This window comes from Wasmannia auropunctata, unplaced genomic scaffold (assembly GCF_000956235.1).
Source record: "Wasmannia auropunctata unplaced genomic scaffold, wasmannia.A_1.0 LD336088.1, whole genome shotgun sequence".
Classification (NCBI taxonomy): Eukaryota; Metazoa; Arthropoda; class Insecta; order Hymenoptera; family Formicidae; genus Wasmannia; species Wasmannia auropunctata.
In genome coordinates, this window is record NW_012026802.1 from 4,674,177 (window position 1) to 4,694,455 (window position 20,279).

The 20,279-nt window shown below is 32.4% G+C and overlaps 6 protein-coding genes across 9 annotated transcripts in view; 3 read left to right on the forward strand and 3 right to left on the reverse strand.

Moving 5' to 3' along the window:
* Positions 1-368: 368 nt before the first annotated feature.
* On the reverse strand, positions 369-5,810 carry LOC105448334. Of its 2 annotated transcripts, none has more exons than XM_011686849.1 (6): positions 5,597-5,810; positions 4,055-4,086; positions 3,835-3,951; positions 3,375-3,561; positions 2,528-2,884; positions 369-2,044 (listed from the first exon to the last, which is right to left on the reverse strand). In XM_011686849.1, exons 1-6 carry the CDS (start codon positions 5,681-5,683, stop codon positions 1,589-1,591), a joined length of 1,236 nt encoding a protein of 411 aa, XP_011685151.1. In that variant the 5' UTR covers positions 5,684-5,810; the 3' UTR covers positions 369-1,588. The 2 variants fall into 2 exon arrangements, with proteins under 2 accessions (XP_011685151.1, XP_011685152.1); XM_011686850.1 differs by having other exon boundaries at positions 3,835-3,973; positions 5,597-5,657.
* Positions 5,811-8,237: 2,427 nt separating this feature from the next.
* LOC105448337 (proteasome subunit alpha type-6-like) lies at positions 8,238-10,470 on the forward strand. The gene is made up of 5 exons (XM_011686852.1): positions 8,238-8,405; positions 8,577-8,671; positions 9,708-9,789; positions 9,868-10,297; positions 10,367-10,470. The coding sequence occupies exons 1-5, from the start codon at positions 8,330-8,332 to the stop codon at positions 10,422-10,424; spliced, it is 741 nt and encodes a 246-aa protein (XP_011685154.1). The 5' UTR covers positions 8,238-8,329; the 3' UTR covers positions 10,425-10,470.
* LOC105448336 (probable small nuclear ribonucleoprotein Sm D2) lies at positions 10,462-11,699 on the reverse strand. Its single transcript, XM_011686851.1, has 3 exons — positions 11,588-11,699; positions 11,093-11,348; positions 10,462-10,748 (listed from the first exon to the last, which is right to left on the reverse strand). Coding segments are annotated over exons 1-3 (363 nt in total). The 5' UTR covers positions 11,590-11,699; the 3' UTR covers positions 10,462-10,643.
* Positions 11,700-11,819: 120 nt separating this feature from the next.
* Positions 11,820-15,135, forward strand: LOC105448339 (probable galactose-1-phosphate uridylyltransferase). Of its 2 annotated transcripts, none has more exons than XM_011686856.1 (8): positions 11,820-11,954; positions 12,202-12,451; positions 12,877-12,972; positions 13,046-13,215; positions 13,570-13,775; positions 14,063-14,291; positions 14,427-14,643; positions 14,741-15,135. In XM_011686856.1, the coding sequence occupies exons 2-8, from the start codon at positions 12,439-12,441 to the stop codon at positions 14,986-14,988; spliced, it is 1,179 nt and encodes a 392-aa protein (XP_011685158.1). In that variant the 5' UTR covers positions 11,820-11,954; positions 12,202-12,438; the 3' UTR covers positions 14,989-15,135. The 2 variants fall into 2 exon arrangements, with proteins under 2 accessions (XP_011685158.1, XP_011685159.1); XM_011686857.1 differs by having other exon boundaries at positions 12,410-12,451.
* LOC105448338 (adenylyltransferase and sulfurtransferase MOCS3) lies at positions 14,996-17,603 on the reverse strand. Of its 2 annotated transcripts, none has more exons than XM_011686855.1 (6): positions 17,294-17,603; positions 16,863-17,138; positions 16,432-16,645; positions 15,965-16,266; positions 15,399-15,866; positions 14,996-15,307 (listed from the first exon to the last, which is right to left on the reverse strand). In XM_011686855.1, exons 2-6 carry the CDS (start codon positions 17,059-17,061, stop codon positions 15,156-15,158), a joined length of 1,335 nt encoding a protein of 444 aa, XP_011685157.1. In that variant the 5' UTR covers positions 17,062-17,138; positions 17,294-17,603; the 3' UTR covers positions 14,996-15,155. The 2 variants fall into 2 exon arrangements, with proteins under 2 accessions (XP_011685157.1, XP_011685155.1); XM_011686853.1 differs by having other exon boundaries at positions 17,231-17,602.
* Positions 17,604-18,790: 1,187 nt separating this feature from the next.
* The window catches only part of LOC105448397 (tachykinin-like peptides receptor 86C), a 21,849-nt gene continuing 20,360 nt past the window's right edge, over positions 18,791-20,279 (forward strand). Inside the window, exon 1 of the mRNA XM_011686916.1 lies at positions 18,791-18,942. Within this exon, the coding sequence (XP_011685218.1) occupies positions 18,791-18,942 (152 nt within the window). The remainder of the gene's footprint in view (positions 18,943-20,279) is intronic.

A 20,279-nucleotide genomic window follows, 5' to 3' on the forward strand; every position in this document is an offset into this window, starting at 1 on the left:
GCAAAATTCAAACTGGTATCCGCGCAGATCTGAGAAAACTGCAAAACTTTCCGGATGATCCAATACATTCCTCAGAAATTTCTGAGGAATTCGCAAACTGCACGTATTTATTTATGACGTATTTTTAATTTTTTAATTCTTTAGCTGCGGAAAATGTACGTATGTGTATTTTGCTCCATTTTTTCCATTCTGCCATCATATTCCGTTAGCAGATTCTGTTATATTTCCGCTGGCTATCGATAAAATATAATAAATTATAATAAAATAATATAAAATATTATAATAATAAATTATAATATATCATCATTTTACAGTGCAGGGTAATTAAATATTTTACAAAATCTGTTTTTAACAGATTTAACTATTGGTTAATAGACTAAACTAATGATTTATTCACTTATAATTAAAAATGTGTTACATTTATATGTTATGTTTGTTATTTACTCTGTGTTGTCATTAATAATGATTTATTTCCTAAGATTTAATGAAAATATGCTTGTGATAGAAAAGTGTCGCATTAAGTCTGCGATCTTATATTCTTTCAAACATCATGTTTGCAAAAGTATCTTATATGGAGCATTTAAATTATCCACGCGATTCTATTTTTAATAGAACCGATCGTGTTTCAGTGACCGACTTGTAACTATCGTTCTGCACAGAGGACGGTTTTTTGCATTTGAAACGTTCCACAGCTAAAGAATTAATATGTTTAAAATTGTAAGTATTCAAGAATGTGACGGTAGAATTGAATTCTAAAATTGCGGATAAGGCCTTATTAAGTCACTGCGCCGAAGACAGCCGTAACAGTCCTTTCAAATTTCTTGAGATTTTTAGTTTAAAAAGGTAGGCGGCATTTATTGTTTAACAGTCGGAAAATCGATTTCGATTAACAGTATCTCGTATAATAGGCGTCATGCGTGTCCTGTCATATCAAGTACTTTCGGGGCGTATCTATAAGACGTATGCATGTTTACATGTTTGTGATTTAGAATTATATCTAAATTTGACAGTTATCACTAAATTTACAGTATTAGACATATGTGAAAAATTAAGCATGGAAAAAAATAAGCGCGCGCGCGCGTAAAGAATAGATTTGTTGAGTATAATGTAAAAATTGAATTAGATACAGATCTGAAAAAATAATTTTGTTGTCATCAAAATAATTATGTAAGACATTCAAACATGATGCTACAAAAAGTTTTGACAGTCCAGCAACTTGAGCATTCAACATAATTATTTTGACGATTCGATAAATTTAATTTTTCAGATTTGTATTTACAGCTAAATTTTTAGACACTTCAGCAAAACCATCTTTTCTGTATATACATATATCGTATTTTATCTGTGTATAATACATACGTATTATTCCTATAATCCTAACGAAATTATAAATAAAATTTAGATTTTTTTGCAGGCTGTGTAGATATCTAAATACGTCCCGAATGTGTATAATTTTATGATACGGCACACATGATGAATGTGTCAGAGCCATGTTAAAAAATATTTAAATCTGTGTGTGTGTGTGTGTGTCAGTAATTCTTACACGAGGTCATTGCGATGTCGAATATCAAACAGTTTAGATACCGTGTCATGTCGATTGTCGTTCTTCCTCTTGTTCAGCGAGCAATGGTGCGCCCGACGAGGGAGGTTGATCCGCATTGTTGTTTTCGCTCTCGTCTTGCTCGTAGAGCAACGGCACCGCTTGCTGATTGTTGTTGTCGGTCTCGGAGGGCCTCCTACTTTGTCCCGGTAAAAAGGACATTGGTATTGTACCCGAGGGTGTTGTTGGTGCGGACCGCGACAACCATCGCTTCGTTTTGCTTCGTGAATTCGGCAATCCCAACGGCATGTACAGCTTGCCCCTGGTTCTTCTGACTTTGTAGGAACCGACGTCGCCGGGGCTTAAAGGCCGTTGTTGATGCGTAATGCCATCGCTACTTGTTATATACAAGACCGGGGCTTGAGTCTGCTGGCAATTGATGGTGGTGGAATGTCCATTGGACAAATGAGGAAGTTGTTGTATCTTATCCAGTAATTCCCGTAACTGGGAAAATAATGAACGTAAAAAAATTAACATCGCGAAATTAATATAGTTCGTATATACACGTGGAGAGAATTTTTTTTTTAAATTTACCTTGCAAATCATGTTAATTGTGGGACAGTATAGTATTTAGGCAAATTTTACTGTACACTACAATAAATTTTACTGTAAAATCTTATTGTAGTGCACAGTAAAATTTGCCTAAATACTATATTGTCCCACAATTAACATGATTTGAAGGGTAAATTTAAAAAAAAATTCTCTCCGTGCATAAAGATACTTTTGTGATAATAAAATATAAAAGAGTTAAGCCAATAAAACGAGTAAAATTTTTATTGGCTTAACTCTTTTCTATTTTATTGTTTTATACATACGAGCGGTAATTATTTTATACTTTTGTGATATACATATACGAGCATTAATTAAGTTTAATTATTTTACTAGTTCAATTGATTTTAAATCTGTAAAATATGATTAAAAGCATACTTCTATCGTTGGGCTGGTAGCCCTCGGCGGAGAACAAGGCGATTGAGCACCAAGGCTTGATATGTCAGAGGTCGTTCTGTGATTTGTCAAGGAGACGATGGAACCAACGTCGCTGATCTCTCTTCTCTCGCACTCCGCCGCCGATAATTCGTCAACGCTGTTGTTACAAGAATACGGCGGTGGAATAATGGTATTCGCTTCGTTTACCATATTGCACATGAAACTTGAGCTCAATGAGTCCAATGTGCTTGCATGCGACAACGATCTGAAGTAGCGCATTACAAAACCAGAAGTACCTTTGCCCGAACTATCGTCGTAGCCAATTACTAAGGGGTAAAGGTCTGGTTTTGCAGTCACCTGAGCATAAATTAGATAATAAAAATAGATTTCGAATTTATATTGTATATATTAATAAACTTACATATAATATATTTATACTAATAAATTATATTGTAATATTTTTAGATCTCTTTGAAAATAGTAATACATTTTTTTTAAATTTGGAGTCAATTTGACGAAAATACCAAGATTCCAATAGTTTTCAAAGTAGAAGTAATTAAATCAGTAGTGTTATTGTAAATAAAACTTTAGAGAGACCAGTTTTAATATCTTTTTTTTAATGTAACATAATTTTTAATTAAATTTTGATTTTACTTTAATTACAAATAAATAGATGGAGGGAAATTGACAATGCAATGATTAACTTTGTTCAATGATTTTGCGATGTCGTTATGACTGTGAAGTGAAAATTAATTATTATTCCCCGTACTATTTATATGTAGCGCAATCAACGTTATTGTTTTTCATAATTTTTTCAAGTTCTTTGTTAAATTGAATTTATGGTCACCTCATTGTATGGCGGTGGTAGTGCTTGGACAAAGGAACTACATCGGCTATAATGAGGTGGTGGGTACCACGGTCCTGTGGAAGTTCTTTCTGAGGACATGCCATCTTCCGACAATGCCGAACGGCGACGTTTCCACAGCCAAAAGCCATATGATGCTGCTATAGCTAAAGCTGTGAGCATGGCTATCCTGTAAACAAGATACTTGTGATTGCTACTCGATCTATATAACACTACAAAGATAAAGTAATGATAATTATGCAGAACTATTATGCAAAAATGAAATTATGTTTGGTACAAACACAAATGCATATATAAATTTATTAGAACAAACCGCTAGCAAAAATCATATTACAATTATCATGTTAAAAGTAATTTTAATCGTAATAAGTAAAAAGGACAAAAGATTTATTTCCTTTTTACTTTATGTCGTCATTTAATAAGTGAAAAGAGATATACTAACCATAGATACCAATGAGACCAAATTATAAAATTGAACATTTCTGAAACATGAGAATGTACTGGTGTAAAGACACTGTAACAACAGCCATAAGGACAGCAATCCTTTGGGGGAGAACATCTAAAAAACAACAAGTTTGCATCTTTTTATCTACAGTTTACTTCATATTTCTTAATTTTGTACTCGATTATATATGCGATATTTATTAAGACGAGATACTTACACATGCCCTCCAGTACATAGCTTAGAAGACACCTTAAAAGATAATACAAAATATGATTAATAGTTATATATTATATTTTATCACTTTTAAAAATAACAAATAACAAATTGATTACAGATTTATAATTATCCACAGTATACAATTGAAGCGTTCTCTCTCTTCCTCCTCTCTTCCTCTCCGCTCTTTATTAATTATATTTAATAGATTACATTACATAAAGAAAGATCGCCTGTTTATAATATTAGAATATATCGAACGATATCTCAATCCAAAGAGAAATGAGTTTTCTACAAGAAATAAAATGTATAAAAACAATTTCAATATTATAAAAAATACAGATAACACAAAATATTCTGTTAATAATGATTATTTCTATATCAATTTATGTCCTATTTTAAAAAATTATAAGAATTTATATAACTTCTCTAATAAGATGTACTGAAATGTTCATGCAAACGATGCGATTTTTATGGCAGCGGTATCTTTTGTGAATTAACAAGGATGGCAAAATGGTAGGATAGTTAACTCATTAAAAAAGCTACAATTATAATTCAAAAAATTTTAATTAAATTACACGATGTCATTTTTTTCTTAACAATTTTTTTTATTTTCTAAAATTGTTAAATAAATAGATCTTTGCTGATTTCACACTTATAATTAAAAAATTCGATTCTATATTCATATTTAAGACGTAGTAATTATACATAAAATTAAGTAGGGAAGAAAAAGGAGATTATCATGCGATATTTATTTATTTCCTACAAAAAAACGGTAAAATTGTTCTTTGTTTAATATATAAGTATAAGTTCAAGACTATAAGTATAGTGTGACAAATGAAGTAAAAGTTTAAAACTAATTTTTTAATTTATTTCAACTATTTTCATTATCTTAATTATATTTTCAACGTTTTTTATAGATTTAAATAAAATAAAATAAAAATAAATAAATATAAATATAATATAAAATTCAATTTATATATGTATATAATTAAAAATACAACAGTATTTTAAAAATAAAAGAAATTAATATTTTGATCATTTTCAAGTGTACTATCTCTTTTAATCTTTTATTTATATTGTGATATTTCATAGCAATATATTATCTTGATTGAAAACTTTGATTTACAAAGCATGTGTATTTTATTTACTGTAATTACGTAAAAGATTAAAAAGTGACTGTTTATTAATAAGATCTATTTTATTTATTATAGTATTTATTAAACTTAAAAAATTTTGTTCTATTAATAATAAAGTTATAATCCAGAAATGGAAATTACTGATCATTAATGGATTAAAAGGAGCGTGGAAAAGACTTACGCATGAATGGCAAACACGGCGGACGTGTATTGATCGGGAGCGCGGCGGAGGAGCCGAACGGACAAGGGTTGTACGGGCGACAGAGGGTGCGGACGGGAACGCGTTTCCTGCGACGTAAACGTGTCTCTCACGCGCAAGACGCGGTTACGCGTTTATTTTTGCGAATAATGCGCCATCCGACATAGCTACGAGGTGCGTATCTTACGCCTGTCGCAGCGTTTCTTACTTGATCGACTAGCAGCAGCAACGTGAACGTCAGAGTAGCAGCAACGGACGGTGCATCGAGTATTCGATCCCTCGTAGTTCGCACCATAATTCTACTATACCAGACGTCTACTATCAGACGTCAAATGTGCACGTCGCCGTGCCACTTTGTACAGCACGCACTATCCTCCTCGACGACACCCGTCGCGCGTGCTTTCGCCCTTGCCTCGCGGACACTCGTGCGCAGCAACCCCCTGCACCGCGCTTACCCCTGGGACACTCATGCGCATCGTGTGGCGCGAAGCGGTTGCTAAGCGTGGAGGACATTAAAAAAAAAAGTTATTACCAATGTCTTACATAAATGTGTTTTGGGCGAATTTATCGAAAATAAATTTGCAAAGTATCTGCTACAAATTTCGTCGGTAAAATGTCAGGAATCTACTAACAGATAATATAATGACAAATTCGCTACAAAAACCGAGCATATTAATTATAGCACAATTAATTGGCGATACACGATTCATTGAGTATATTGACATACATTAGCAGCACATTCGTTAGTATGTATTTTAAGCTATTTTAAACTACTTTTTTAAGCTGCGCAGCGCAGCTCTACTTAAAGAAGAAAGTTTAAATTACTATTATAGATGATGCGACTGATACTATTCAGAACTATTCTTCGGAGATATCTGTCTCTAAAATAAAAAGCTGAGATCACTTTATGAAGTGTGATAAACGAAGGCTTTAAGTGCGTCCAATCAAATTCACTATAAAGCAACTTATAAATAAAACAGTATATTGGCACATATTTAATTTGAAAAAATATAATTTCCTAAAGTGGTACAGGGCAGACTGTTGCAGATTTTTATAAAAATTTACAAATTAATATTTAAAGCCTAATAATAATAATTTACTATATTATTCTTACAACTTTCAAATCATTTCTCGGATAAATGACGATTATTTTTGTATTTCTTAAGACTTAAGAAAGGATTTTTAAAGATTAGTTTAGGTTTCATCGCGAGGCAGAATTTGATTTCATTTACTGGTCCTCATAGAAATATGTATATACGTTTCGAAATCAAAGTTTGTATTTAACGTTTTTATTATTTTAATAGAAATTCGTTTTATTCTTTACTGGATATTGTCTTAAGCATTTTAAAGTACCAGTATATGTATGTATTATTTACTGAATTGTTTATTATTTTTTTAAAAACTATATAAACTTTATGCATTTATCTTCCCACTGTTTAGCCGTCCCCTTCTCCACTATACGCAGGAATAAAAAAATCAATAATTCAGAATTAAAAGATATTTGCGAGCTCTTAAATCCCGCAAGTTAAAAATTTCGATCTCGTCCATGTTAGCTAGAATTTTAATTTAAAGGAGGAGTAGGCTGATCGAGTGGTTGTTCACTCAGCCCCCACTCCATAAAATTAACAAGGAAATCGCTCAATCGCTGGATGTATAATTAGAAGCTTATATTATGCGAGTTCGTAAATAAATGTAGTTTTGACTTTTGAGCTCCATCCCTTATTCTCGAAACAATCCCAAAACTAGTTTACGCCGAAGCGAGAAAACCCATGAAAATCAACATTAAATTAATCTATCATCTAATCATATACTTCCGGCAGTAATGGGCTACAAAAATATGTATAACATTTTATCTTTGAGCAATAACCCCTTAGCAGAAAATTACATCCTGTGCGATCAGCACTCCACAGAGAACCAATAATCTTGAAAATCCATAAATTAATCATTTTATGATGGAAAATTATTTACTGATTTATGAACTCTTAAAATAAACCGATTTTCGAGCTGCAATTCTTTAATACGAAAACCACCTCTTGCGTTCGACACTCAAGATAGAACGATAATGTTTTAAAATCGATAAATAAATTATTTCTTGACGGGAAATTATTTGTTAATTTATGAGGTCTTAAAATATGTATAAACCGATTTTCGATCTGCAATCCCTTGGCAAAAAAAGCACTCTTTGTGCATCGGCACTCAGGAGAAAACCAGTCTTGAAAATCGATAAATTATAATCATTTCATGACGAAAACTTATCTGTTAATTTATGAGCTTTCGGAATATACATAAATCATCAATTTTTTAGCTGCAATCCTTTGACAGGAAAATCACCGGTTTGCATTCGACACTCAAGTGAAAACTATGCTTGAAAATAAAATAAAAATCATTTCAAGGAAAATTATCATTTTTGCATCGATCAGACGCATCGATTAAGGTTGCGTTCCGATGTTCACTGCAAATACAGAAAATCTATAATTACGTGCATTATAGATTTTCAGCACTGGTCTTCATTATGAAATTCCGGATCGCGCGGCAAATTACGCAATAAAATGGTATGTTTCGATTGGTCAATTCGGATGACACACGGCGCCACTGCCGGTGTGTTCGGAAGAGACATTCTTTTTAAAATTTTAAATAATCAGAGAAGTGTGTCACATTTTAATTGGTTAGTGTACCAAGTGTAAAAGTGAGTCACTTTTATTTATTAAGTGGGTCAAAGTTATAAGACATATGAATTTCTAATAGTAGATTTTTAATATTAACTCTCTCTCTTTCTCTGTATCTGATGGAATACACTTTGGTGTATGCTTTCTGCACTTGTGCAAAAAGTTCAGTTACAAAGAACAGACCTATGATTTGACGTTTTCACGGCAAAGTCGGCAAATCAGTCGAGAAGCTACGAGAGTGAGAGGTGTAATCTTCGATTCCTGTATCAGCGATCATGGCGCGCGGCAGCAGTGCTGGTTTTGACAGGCATATCACGATTTTTTCGCCAGAAGGTCGGCTTTACCAAGTAGGTAAGGATCAAAAGAATATCTTGGACCCAACACGAACAGTTATCGTGTTATCGGCATCGACGCTTATGTTAGATCATCTGCTTTTGTTACACTGTATACGCGTCGATGACTCTGCGTGATCTGCATTTTGAAATTTGTTAAAGTGCCTTTTTTTCCTTATACCTTGTGCAGAATACGCCTTCAAAGCTATTAATCAAGGTGGCCTGACGTCTGTAGCCGTCAAAGGAATCGAGACAGTCGTTTTCGCGACACAGAAGAAAGTGCCTGTAAGATAACCTCTTAAAAATATTTTGTACTTCAACTCTATTACAAACTTATTCAGTTTAGCTCTTTTCAATTCTATCAGCCTTAACCAACTTACAATTGTTGACTTTGTTGGAAATGGTTGCTTAGTATTTGCGAATACAGTAAAACTCTGTTTATTCATGGGGAACAAAACAGTTAAATGGTTCGGATAATAGATGGAAGCTCACTTAGTTTTCATAATAGGAGCTGATGTTTAGAAAATTGAAGTTAAACACGTCGAATTTTATTACTTGATTGGTTCTTGGATTACACAGGCCTGTGAAGTTAAGGGTCTTGAAAGAAACAAATAGCAAAGTCACTTTCTATGTAATTTTGGTTATCGAATCCAAATCCGCTAGCGAGAAATATCCATCACGTTAGGTTTCTGAGATAGATATAGTAATATGGGCCTAAAACAGTTTTTATTGCCATTTTCAAGACGTGATCAAATTATGTTTTTAATATTCTCTCTGTCATTATAAAGCACTACCTTTTACCTTTAAATAACGACTTTGTTTATCTCTGTATGGTTTTTTTTAAACAGAGTTATGAAGGTTTCAAGATGAAAACTTTTCGACGATGAGGCTGTGCACTGCCGAAGTAGTGAAAATTGGCACCTCGATGAATTATAAAGTACATTGAAAATGACGTTTCGATTTGTTCAGAAAATATTAAAAACATAATTTAGTCGGTCACAATAACACCTTGAAAATGGCAAAAATTACTGTTTTTGTCCTATATTACATTTATCTCAAAAACCTAACATGATGGACATATTTTGCTGCGGCAGATTTGAACCAAAATTGCATAGAAAGTCATTATTCTGCTACTTTTTTTCTTTTAGGACCCTTAATTTCGCAAGCCTGTATAATAAGAGCTTAGCTGTGAGTTCATATATTTGGAATTGAGCACAAATTTATTTATCTAAATAAAGTGCGGATAAACAAAATTCTATTGTACATGTTCCAATTAACATTCATTTTTATATCAAAGTAATATATATCATCTTTTTTATAGGACAAGCTACTTGATGCATCCAGTGTCACTCATGTATTTCAACTGACCGAGAACATCGGTTGCGTCATGACTGGCATGATAGGTAAGTTTTAATAATTTTAGATTGCGTCTGTGCTACTCAAAGCAAACTCTGTGCTACCTTTTGACTTTTATTCCACAGCCGACAGCAAGTCCCAAGTACAACGCGCGCGATACGAAGCAGCTCATTTTAAATATAAGTATGGCTATGAGATACCTGTGGACGCTCTATGCCAGCGCATTGCCGACATTAGTCAAGTATACACGCAGAATGCGGAGATGCGACCCCTTGGATGTTCCATGATGCTCATCGCATACGACAAAGAAAAGGGTCCGTGCATTTATAAGGCCGATCCAGCAGGATATTTTTGTGGTTATAGAGCTATCTCTGTTGGGGCGAAGCAAACGGAAGCTAATTCCTATCTCGAGAAGAAATTGAAGAAGAAACAAAATTACGACTACGACGAAACTATACAGCTAGCCATTACCTGTCTATCTACAGTTTTATCTGTAGATTTTAAACCGACCGAAATCGAAGTGGGAGTTGTATCGAAGGACAATCCCAAATTCTGGTAATTGATGACATAATTTTGATCTTAATGCGAATATCAGAATTTTCAACTCATATTTTTCTGTTACAGTATACTGACCGAACAAGAGATCGATAAACATTTAACTGCAATCGCCGAAAAGGATTGATAATGTTGTACGCAATTTACAAGAAATAAACATGTCCTGCTTAAAACACTTTTTTACTTAATATTTAATGAATTATGCGTAAGATTAAAAATTTGTGCAGAAAAAGGTTTATCACGTCAATAAACGCTGTTGCGTTTGTATCAAAACGTTTTATTTCCTTTATTATAGCATTAGTTGCCTTAATAATATTAAAATTATAAAATTAAAATTGCCCTGAATCTATTTTCCTGCTGCAGTTGCCAGTGGATTTCTCAGAACCAAGATCACTGAATCTCCACGTAGAAACATCTTTGGGATAAATCTGTCTTTATTTACTGGTTTTGCCTGTAAATATTTTATAAATATTTCAGTTAATATAAAAATTATTAATGAAAGTTACTTAAGTTTACTTTTTTAATTAATTTTGTCATATTTTTGTAATGGAACATTTGATTCTATCAGAATATTTATTATATAAAAAAAATATCATTAATTATATCCTTTTCCTTCTAAAACATGCTTGACATTGGGCTGGTAATTTTTAAATATAAATAAAATATTTAAGAATTACATATACATGTATTAAATAATTATCACTAATTATTCAAAATTTAAAGTAAAATCCATAAATTATTCAATAATAAAATTAGATTTAAGTAATTTGTTAAAAATATACAATTAAGATGTACCTTTTTCTTGCCTTTCCCTGTACGTGGAAGTTCCGTCCACATTTCTTTTACATTTTCCAAAACCATGTTGCAATGTCTGTCGAAGGCCTTTACTCGTCCCAGTAGTTTTTTATTGTTTCTGCAATTTATTAATACTTGGGTGTTATTTTTGACTGATTGTGTTAGAACTGAGAGAGGCCCGGTATTAAATTCCTCTTCTTCTCTCTTCGCCAATTCCTCTGGCGTCATCTCAGATTTTGGTTTTGTCAGAGAAGACCTGATACAAAAAAAAAATGAACAATATATTACATAATATACAGTACTAAAAATTCTTCGTCAACTTTTTACACATTGTGGCGAAATAATATAATGGATACAAATAAATAAACTAAATTCATGAATACGCGCACTATTATAATTGAGGTTATCCCTGATATACATCATAATAAATTAGCAGATACTACAATTTGAACAAAAAAGTGTAATTAATTTGCACAAGATAAATACTTAACTTACATTTTATAGTTCCGTTAAACAGTATCGATTATTATCAATTCTTGCACGATCAAAAGCTCTGAGAACGCTCTAAAACACTCCGCTTATTTTCCAACGATCGGATGTAGTGTATCATAACAGAGAGACGCACGAGAGCGGCCATTAGGGTGCACGATTAGAATCCTACACTAGCGTCAATATATCCATTTTTTAAATCGATACTATGTTACTACATCCATTTTTTGACATTGTCCATAAAATTATAACATTAAAAATGGATGTAATTCGAGTTTTGAGTCTGTGCTACATCTAAAGATAAAATGTGTGCTAATGTCAATTAATTCACACTACATTAAACTAAAGAAAAACTTGTTTGAAAAAAAAAACGGTAATTGTAACACATTAATTTTTTGAGAAGTTCTCAACTTTACATATATACATATATATGTATATATAATAATTTAATTAGATATTTTTACTGTAAAGAAATCTGCCGGTTGACTGGAGCAATTACTTACTCGACATTAATTCAATATTGAAGTTTATTGATTAATATCTATTTAATTAGACGAATCTACTCGTAGTAAAATTATTTCTATATAATTCGTTTTTCCTAATTTTTTTCATGCATCAAGTAAAAACACTAATAATTAACGTATCGGCCTTCTCTTTCCGTGAACCTTGACCCAAAGTTTCGTTTACTCAATAACTGACGTAAGGTTATGCTCTCGTGTTTGCCGCTGTTATCTGCGCAAAAATAATTCACGTAAACACGTTGGAAGAGGAATGTCGACAACGACATACGTTTATTAATCGTCAGTCATAGCAAAATTTTTGTCGCAGAGTGAGCTTTTACGGCATTTTACGCTCAAATGTCGGCGAAAGGTAAATCCGATTGTTATTACGCGCGTTTTGTAAACATTTAATATTATCGGTCTTAATTATGCAATTCTAGTAGCAATATCATGTAACATATTAATTTTTTTAAAGGAATAGACATATATTTATATATTTGTTTTTTACATTTTATATATTTATTAAATAACAAGTTTTTTAAATTAAATATAAAATAAAAATGATATAATATTCTGTCATATATTCTTTATAGCTATAATGTTATGCAAAGAAGGGATTACGTAATGAAATGCGCATTGTGATAAAAAGAATCTAATCTGTTATATGATATTGCAACTTTATAATGTAACTTTAAACTGTTATATAAATTGAGTATATTTTTCACAAGTTTCTTCTCCTTAGTAATCCCAGAGAATAGATTATATATATATATATATTTCATAAATTTGTAATAGGTGATGGATCATGGGACAAAAGCAAACATGGAACGAAAGATGTATCGAAAGATGTATCAAAAGATGACGCCACATCATCAATATTTGACCCAATTGGTTAGATATAAATAATTAATATTTTTAATGCCTATAACAAAACAGTTTTCTTATTAAGATTTGTGTTTTGCAGAACATCAACATATAAGGTATAATCCATTGAGAGGAGAATGGGTACTAGTGTCACCACATCGTATGAAGAGACCTTGGGGAGGACAAATAGAACCTAGTACAGATGAGGAACTTCCAGATTACGATCCCAAAAATCCACTTTGCCCAGGAAATGTTAGAGCTAGTGGAAAGGTCAGTTCACTTATATTTTGTCTGTGATACTTAAATAACATTTTATTATTTTAATTCTTATATAATTGAAATATTAAAATTCTTGATTTTATTTGATAAAATGATACTTTGCTATATTCATTTTAGTATTACGTTACCTACATTTCTATTAGCATGTTATTCTTTATTTGCAGGAAATTTTTATAACAAAACAATTTTAAATTTCGTACATTTAATATAATACTAAAGATTTAATAGAGCATTTCTTGATAAAATCATTTCTTCATTAATTATTCTAAAAATGATGTAATCTAAAGTTTATCGTTTTATTCTATTGTCATTAGATCATTTGAAGATTGCAGATTTATATTACAGGTAACTCCAATGTACCAAAATACGTTCTCGTTTGTGAATGACTTTCCTGCTTTATTAGAATCGGTACCGAAGCCACCGAAGTCGGACGATGAATTGTTTCAAATGGGATCCGCTAAAGGTACCTGCAAAGTGATGTGTTTTCATCCAAAGTCGAATGTAACGATAGCGTTGATGAATATTTCCGACATCAAGGAAGTGATCAAACAGTGAGTAAAGTAACGATGTACAATAATCAGTCGTACAAAATCGGATACCAGTCACTTTCGAAAGATATAAACACCAGAACAAGCAGCAAAAAAATTCAAGAGATTTATCAGGTTCTTATTATAAACACCCGCGGAAACTAATGTGTCTAACTGTGGAGGAAATAGAAAAATATTTAAAGGGTATTAAATATTTAAGGATATATACTATGTAATTGAGGGATATATTTTCGATAACGATATATGTAAAAAAAAACTACAAATGTAATAAACATTGCATAATGCGACAGGTGGATCTTCGAAATGTTGGAGTTGGGTGAAAAGTGGACTTGGGTCCAGATATTTGAGAATAGAGGCGCTCTGATGGGCTGTAGCAACGCGCATCCTCACTGTCAAATATGGTCTAGTTCGTTTTTACCGAATGAAATTAGAATAAAAGACGGATACCTCAGGGATTACTATACGCGTAACAAGAAACCTCTTCTTATTGATTACGTGCAAAAAGAAATACTAAAAAAGGTTAGTTGTTATAAATAATACATATTTTATGAATGATACATGATATGAAAAAGTTCAAGAGCAACAATTCTCAACATTTTTATTACCCAGAATTATTTGATGCAATTTTAACTAAACTGTTATACAAATTTACAGGATCGCATCGTAATAGAGAATCGTGATTGGATAGTTGTAGTACCATTTTGGGCAGTCTGGCCGTACGAAACAATGGTATTACCAAAAAAGCAAGTAACTAGAATGCAAGAATTGTCGGTTAGCCAACAAGAATCTCTAGCTGTCATCATGAAGAGATTGTGTACAAAATATGATAATCTCTTCCAATGCTCTTTTCCCTATTCGATGGGATGGCATGGTAAGGAATAACGATTATTCCATTTATTATATACCTTCATATACTCTTTTAATCTAGCCCAGTTTACAGTTATTAATTCATTGATATGTAATTAAAGGCGCTCCAATGGGTCCATATCAGAATCAGGATTATCCATACTGGACCTTTCATGGGATATACTTGCCACCTTTATTACGATCTGCTACCATAAAGAAGCACATGGTTGGCTATGAGCTTTTAGCTCAAGCACAGAGAGATCTAACACCAGAACAAGCAGCAAAAAAATTAAGAGATTTATCAGATTCTCATTATAAACACCCGGAAACTAGTCTAACATTGGAGGAAATAGAAAAATATTCAAATTAAGAATATATACTATGTAAATAAGAGATATATATATTTTCGATAACGATATATATACAAAACTATAAATGTAATAAGTTTTTGTATTATGTTATCTTGATGGTGATAATCAATAAGATATATAAAAAAAATATATATATATATCACATACCAACGTGCAATATTTTCATTTAATATTTAGGAAATTTTTGATCAATTTTATTACTCCAAGCATGGATACCTCCAATTATATCTCTTACTTTTATGGTATCTTCAGTAAATATCTTTTTCAGATATTGAGCAGCCTTTTGCGAATCGTTACCACGTCTACACAGGAGATATACTGAAAGAGTAAATACAGTCCAAGATTAATTTCTATTAATCGCATAAAAAATAATCTAAAGAATTATATAATGTAAACATAAATGTCTTACAATCTACTGAATGATGCTCTTCTTGAGCTTTCTTTATGTTATCCTTTATTAGCTTTAAATTAGGATCCTTGTTAAGCTGCGTGAAAGGAATATTAATAGAATCCTGTAAATGGCAGATCTGATATTCTTCGGGTGAACGTACATCGATTAGTAGATGAGGTTTTGACTCGATTTCCACGATCCGATTATATTCCTCAACTGATATTCTTTCTTCTTTTTTTAATAAATGTAAATTAGGATTTTTATCATTAGCCTTTGCGCCACAAAATCGTTCATAGTCTATTAGCTCATGTATAACACGATGTTCTCCACAAATCATACAATTTGCATTCTTTGGACGTAAGCGTACATTGTGGAATTTAGTCTCCATTCCATCAAGCAACAAAAGTCGTCCCGAAATTACATCGGGCATATTAAGTATTATTTTCAATGTTTCCAGTGCTTGCAATACACCAATTGTGCCCACAGCTAATATTCGACAATAAGAAACAAACAAGAATGATACAATATACGTATACTTGTTTAAAAATTGTAAAATATATGTATATAAATTGATAAAACTTCACCTGCGCCAAGAACACCTCCATCTCCACAGTTCGTTACAGTCTCTGGTGGTGGTGGTTCAGGAAATATGCATCTATAGCAAGGGCCATTGTTGTAATTAAATACTGTTAAATGTCCTTCGAATCTCAGCGCAGATCCGGAAATCAGTGGTTTATCACTTAAAACACATGCGTCATTCAACAAATAACGAGTAGCTACATTGTCTGTAGCATCTATTACAATATCATAATTCCTTATGATGTCCAAAGCATTTTTACTGTCTAGTTGAATTTTATATGGAGTGATTTTTACATAACTGTTTAGCCTGCGAACAAGAGTACAAAAAATAAATAGACGATTCTTATTAATTAACTGAAAAGTGAGAAGTTACACACGCAAAAAAAAACTTAATTATGTTACGTTATTACATAAAAAGTTACAATTTTCTCATTTTAATCAACATATAATTAATTTGCAAATACTATTATACCGATTAAGACTTTCTGCTGCTGCAATCACTTTGGCGGTACCAACACTTGTTTCTGTATACAATAACTGCCTATGAAGATTGTTTATTTCAACATCGTCATAATCCACTATGCCAATGTGGCCAACGCCAGCACATGTCAAGTATAACGCTGCAGGGCAACCAAGACCACCAGCTCCTACAATAAGTACGGAGCTATCCTTTATCTTCTTTTGCCCTAAAACAATCAGAATCTATCAGAAAAAGATTACATGTTTCTTATTTTTATATATAACATATATATGTGCTATATTAATATTTTTACACGTGAATTTTTTTTATGATTTATTACAAAATTTAGTGCAAAAGTATATTTTATCAATAAATTCAGATTATGCAGCTTTTCTTTATGTATATTATAAGAAGAATCTTATACATATGACATTATGACATACCTTTCACGCCAACTTCTGTCAAAAAGAGCTGCCGGCTGTATCTACAAATTTCATCATTATTTAAACCGTATTCCTGCACGACTTGCTTCTCGTGTCGCAAACGAGCTAGTTTAGCCTCTTTCATGCGTAGTAATTCACGCAACTTCGTAATTTCTGCTACTAATTCGTCCTCGCATTCGTCTATCGATATGTTGTCCATTGTATAAAAATGATGCCAAAATGATTCGGATCTAGTTAGATGTTTTACTTTTTTGGATATACTTCTCGGATGTATTTCTATAAAAATTAAAAATAATAATTATCCATATAAAATCAACTAACATCAATAATAATTCTAAGACAATTTTGAAAAGTGAATGCCAACTTACCAATGAAATCTTTTAATAAGATTCATCTAAACTTATTGTTAGCCATAAAAAATAATTTTTTACCTAAAGTTAACTTCGAAAACTTCAAAAGCGATGTCTTTTGAGGTTAAGATTGTTGAGGTTAGGCTGCATTCTATAATCTATATTCAGTGTATTCACGCTTTCGACGCTTACAGCGCTCATGAAATCATTTTATCATTGTTATTTATCAAATATTAAATGACAAATGATGCTTACAGCGCGTGAGTGTTAAAACGGAACGCAGCCTAAAAAATCTGTTCTATCTGTCAATATGAACACGTGATGAGATAATGGAGAAATCTCATCCTCATGATATACGACTTACGAGTATTAATGTTATAGCTGATATCATACAAAGTATCGTCGTAATGTGCAATAACATATCATTAGAATGAACAAAGGAAGAGTCATAATATAATGAATCGTAATATAGTTTACTGATTAAATATTCTTACACGGTTGCGTGTTATCTAGAAGTCGGTATATATATAATATTATTATTTAAAATATGTATTTTAAATTAAAAAAGTAAAAGAATTATTTAGTATTTATTATTCTAAATAGCTTTTTCTAAATCTATTTCCTATTTAATATTTCAAATACGTTTTTGGAAAATATATTTTATATTTCTTATTTTAAATAAGTTGTATGAATTTTTATTGGCCCCTGTGATATTTTATTTTAAATAAGTTTCTGAAATTTATTTTATATTTGTTATTTTAAATAAGTTGTGTCAGTTTTTTACCAATCCCTGGACTGTTTCTATTTAAATTATCACATCAAGCGAGAGAAATCGGCTAAATGTAATTTAAGCGATCAAATTATTTTACAGTTCAGTTAATTACGGAATTGTTTTGCCCATTTCGCGTATTAAATTATCTGTTAGATTACCGTAATGTGTATCAGAAGTTTATAACAATTAATAGCAAGCAATTACGATTTTTTATTCTAGCCGTGCAACGGAGAAAAAGAGGAACCATCGATTTCTCTCTTGTTCAAAATTAAATTATATATATAATAAGTCATGTGTAAATGTCTGTTTCTACGGTATTGTCGTCACTCGTTATTTCCGGAGAGCAGGCAGAACAATATACGATATGCTTAATATCAGTGTAATTATTCCTTCAAAATTCTATACAATTGAATTAACATCGCGGCGAGCGGCGAGGCGCGCGGCGCGCGCATGCGCGTGGGGAGGCCGGGCTCGGCGGCTCGACGGCCGCGGCGCGCTAACGTGGCGCGGGGCGCTCAGCAGTAGGGAATTGGCGCGGTGTGTGGATGGTACTGCGTGGCGCGCTCCCGGCGCCGCGAACTTTAATTACAAATTATCGAACTCTAGCAATCAAGCATTCGGAGAGTACGCATATTAAGTGCGCGTTCGGCAGCACGTACATTCGGCAGCACGTACATTCGGCAGTACAAATATGCAGTGAGTGCGCGTTTAGCAATAATACGCATAGTTTAATTAATAATTAGTGCGCGTTCGACAGCATGGCACGCATATAGTGAGTGCGCGCGTTCGGCCAAAGCCCAATCGAGATGCATCAAATTTTCATCGAGCCTACATCCGTCAGTCAGAGCACAAAGTCCGAGGTCATCGAGACAGAGACAATGGAGATTGATTGCGGTTCGTCGAAGGACAAGCGAGATCCGAGGAAGGACGATCGTGAGCTGAGTGCAACGTACGATAGGTAAGTACCAATTAATAATATATTTATCATAAGAATAGATTTCGCGTTCTGAGATTATTATAAGTATTATATATAATCTATTTATTTCTATCGACGGGAAGTCGTGATGCGGGCCATTTGATTTTGTCGCTGCGCGAATCTATTATTCGTGATCAATTATCGTTACAGCAATATCATATACGTCTATCATAGAATTTTTCAAATATATTGAATTATAGAATTTACCGGTTTCGAATTTAGAAAATTTCTAGAGACTCGAGAATTTTTATATTACATGATATTTTAAGATCTTTTTATATTGGAAGTTTTTATTAATTGTTATCTTTTTACTTTTTGAACGTGCGTATTATCACATTTAAAAAATAGAAATAAAGTAAATATTAATAGTAAACATTAAATTGATTCTTTATTAAATTAATTGGTACAATAATGGCCTTTTGCGACGCGTTCGTGTTTCGCGCATTGTTTAAAAGAGCGTAAAATTAAACGCTTATCCGCTGGCTGTCATCAGTCGGCAAGTGAATGAAAATTTCTCTTTCCTATCTCTGACAAATCTGCGAATAGCACGGATAGTTTTCTTTCAAATATGGTCGTGTATATTGCATGCTTAAATTCATATTCAAATTTATGTGACGCATGAGAATAATTTTGTGTGGTGTCTAACACATATTTCTTTCAGTGAATAAAATATAAATTTAAAGTACCCGTGTTAGTAGGAGGTGGCACTGCGGAAGAGCTTACGAAGGACGCTTTAAATGCGTGAAGGGGCTACAGGGAATTCGTTCAATCTTATTAAAGATTGAAGGAAAATCTACAATAATAAAATAACAAAACTAAACAGACCAACGGTATAAGAATAAGATATTTAAACAAATACAATGACATTTCTTGTAAAAGCGCGAATTAAACCGCGTTGGAAATTGAGACCCTTCATTGATCGATAAATTTTCTCCGCGTTCTGCTTATTTAAATCGCGTCGGGAATTGAGTCCCATCTTTATTAATTAATAAAATGGTAAAATGTTTCGCGATATTTAAACAACTACGTGCCGGGACTCTCAAGAGTTGTGGATAAATAAAAATAAGATTGCTAAACTTCTCGCGCCTGTTTGATCGACTACGTAACGAGTCTCGCGAATATTTTTGAAAATTAAATATACAATTATTAAATATCTCGCCCCTAATTAAAAGATCACGTTAAGAAGCTCGCAATCTTTAATAATTAATAATAAGAATGTTAAATTTCTCGCGCCCATTTAAACGACCATTTTCCAGGTATCACGAACGTTGTAATTAATTAATAATAAAATTGATAAATATATCGCACCTATTTAAACA